Consider the following 2,167-nt stretch of genomic DNA (forward strand, 5'->3'; position numbering starts at 1 on the left):
ATACAGACAATATTAGTCATGACAGTGATTTGCGTTAATTCTCTCTGAAACGTCACAAACTGCCTACATAAGACACTCTTAAACACACTGTTCTCACAGGAACTTAATAGTTTTGGGCATGGCGTCACATAGGTATACTATGTAAGGTAGATCTATATTACTATTCCGCGGCGGCCTAGACTATGGCAGTTGCGGTTTTTGTAAGCAGTTTTACCTCCTGAACAAGAATTTTATGTAATATTTATCCGGACGACTGTAATTAACCCCCAGGGGCTCGTACTAAACACGGTGAAATACATTTGACGCCCCAATTCCCGGTGGCTTTCGTATTCGCGGCGACGAACGATGCAGAATGCTTAGTATATAGAAATACCCTATGCAATTCACAGGATTCTTTTCAGTGTAAACAAAACCTAACTGAAAAGATTGAAACTTACACTGAAAAAGCAGACAACCCAGGCGATGACAACTTACCACTATCACCACCAATAGAAAACTAGACGACTTTCTGTTCACCTCAAAAGGATCGTGTAAACAAAAAAAAGTGTCAGATATTTCCATGCCAAACTAAACAAAATAAGAAAGCTTGCGGTAACCTTGCTGATTAAATTTACATTCGTTTCAAGATGTTAGAACTCTATTGTGTTTCCCAGTTTTCTAGATACTGTATAGTTATAGACGTACCATATAATATCACTTGGGGTGGCGCATATTATAAAGCAAAACAGTGGTCTACGTAATTATTTATTTCATCACCATGACATACCTTAGATACTGGGTTCCAATGCAAGCGGTATGCGCTACAATTGTCCTTACTATAATGAAGTAATGCAACATGATAATAAAAATAACTATACAAAGGGTTTTTAACGATATACTCTTACAGGTAAAAAAATCACCAAAGTTTTATAAAGGAAAGGAAGAAAATCACAGAATTCACGAGACAGTTACACAGGAACGAAAGACGATCGGTCGCTCTTAGCGCCGTAAGCCTATGACGACGTTGTAATACTATCTCCAAATGACAATCAATGGAATGACGCAATGCCCTCTTTTAGAAGGAAGTTCTGTCTTCAGGTCAATTGGCAGCTTGCTGTTCCTCATCGCGAACGACCTCTGACCTGGACTGCCTTTAGTCGAATCCTCCAGCATTTGGATGTGCTTCTTGGCAACACACACCGTTCTGGATGCTGCCGTCTGGTACAAAACATGGCTGTCGAGATGAAACGAGAAAAGGAACCAGTTAGAAGAGACAGAACCAGACACTCAATTAGCCCCATTTTTTTAAATTTTTTTTATTTCAACTGTTATTTTCATTAGCATTTCACTCTTTCTCTTATCTTTGCTATTCTGTTTTACACCTGTGACGCTAGTTCCCATCAATTCAATAACAATTTCTGTCCATCATTTTTCATACGTGTGTTTGTTTTTCGTATTACATACTAAATAGTTTCGTTAACTTTATTTCTGGCAAGGCATTCACAAAACAACCAATTCTTCCAGTAATCCTTAAAATGAATAAGGTAACCTATCGTTACTAAGGACAAGGAAACTTCTCCAGCTAAGATTATATCAGCAATGTTAAAAGTTTTAGAAATTAATTACCAACTCGGTATGTTCATCTTTTTTCCTTACTGGATATTTCTGAACTGAATAACATAAACACTGTTGATGTTTGTTAGTCTGTTTTCCTATCTTTTACCAATTCACTGTTACATTCTTGCGGAATCTAACAAAGCTAATTTTAAAGTAATGTGAAGGCAATAAGTAATTACTTACGAGAAGTGGAACCGTTGGGGAGTCAGGCCATACTGCCATCAGCTGAGAAGGATCTCTGATGATGAATCCTGTGTAGGGATTGCACTGGTTCGGCTGGACGCAGTAAGTGCCAGCACTGCAGGATCCTCCTCTCATAGGCATGCCCATCATTCCCATCATCATCCCACCCATCATGGGATTTGGTTGAGGGCTGGGTGGAGACACCAAGCCGATGGGGTTACTGATGGGCGACTGAGGTTGCACTGGAGGCTGTGGGACAGGGTTGGCAGGGTTTACAAAAGTGGGCTGGGGGTTTGGCTGGCTAGGTCTCTGGGGTATGAGTGGGTTCTGAGGAGCAGAGGGTCTTCCATAGCCAACAGAAGGAGTCTGTGGAGTTAGTGCTGGTCTT

General features: G+C 40.4%; 1 protein-coding gene across 2 annotated transcripts in view; it reads right to left on the reverse strand.

Moving 5' to 3' along the window:
- Window positions 1-731: 731 nt before the first annotated feature.
- Window positions 732-2,167, reverse strand: part of LOC135200832 (uncharacterized) — a 38,272-nt gene continuing 36,836 nt past the window's right edge. For both annotated transcript variants that reach the window (XM_064229520.1, XM_064229521.1), the window contains 2 exons: window positions 1,780-2,167; window positions 732-1,213 (listed from right to left, as the gene is read on the reverse strand). The exon at window positions 1,780-2,167 is cut by the window's right edge and continues 398 nt beyond it. In XM_064229520.1, coding sequence (XP_064085590.1) covers window positions 1,133-1,213; window positions 1,780-2,167 — 469 coding nt within the window. In that variant the 3' untranslated portion in view covers window positions 732-1,132. The remainder of the gene's footprint in view (window positions 1,214-1,779) is intronic.

This window comes from Macrobrachium nipponense, chromosome 27 (genome assembly GCF_015104395.2).
Source record: "Macrobrachium nipponense isolate FS-2020 chromosome 27, ASM1510439v2, whole genome shotgun sequence".
Classification (NCBI taxonomy): domain Eukaryota; kingdom Metazoa; phylum Arthropoda; class Malacostraca; order Decapoda; family Palaemonidae; genus Macrobrachium; species Macrobrachium nipponense.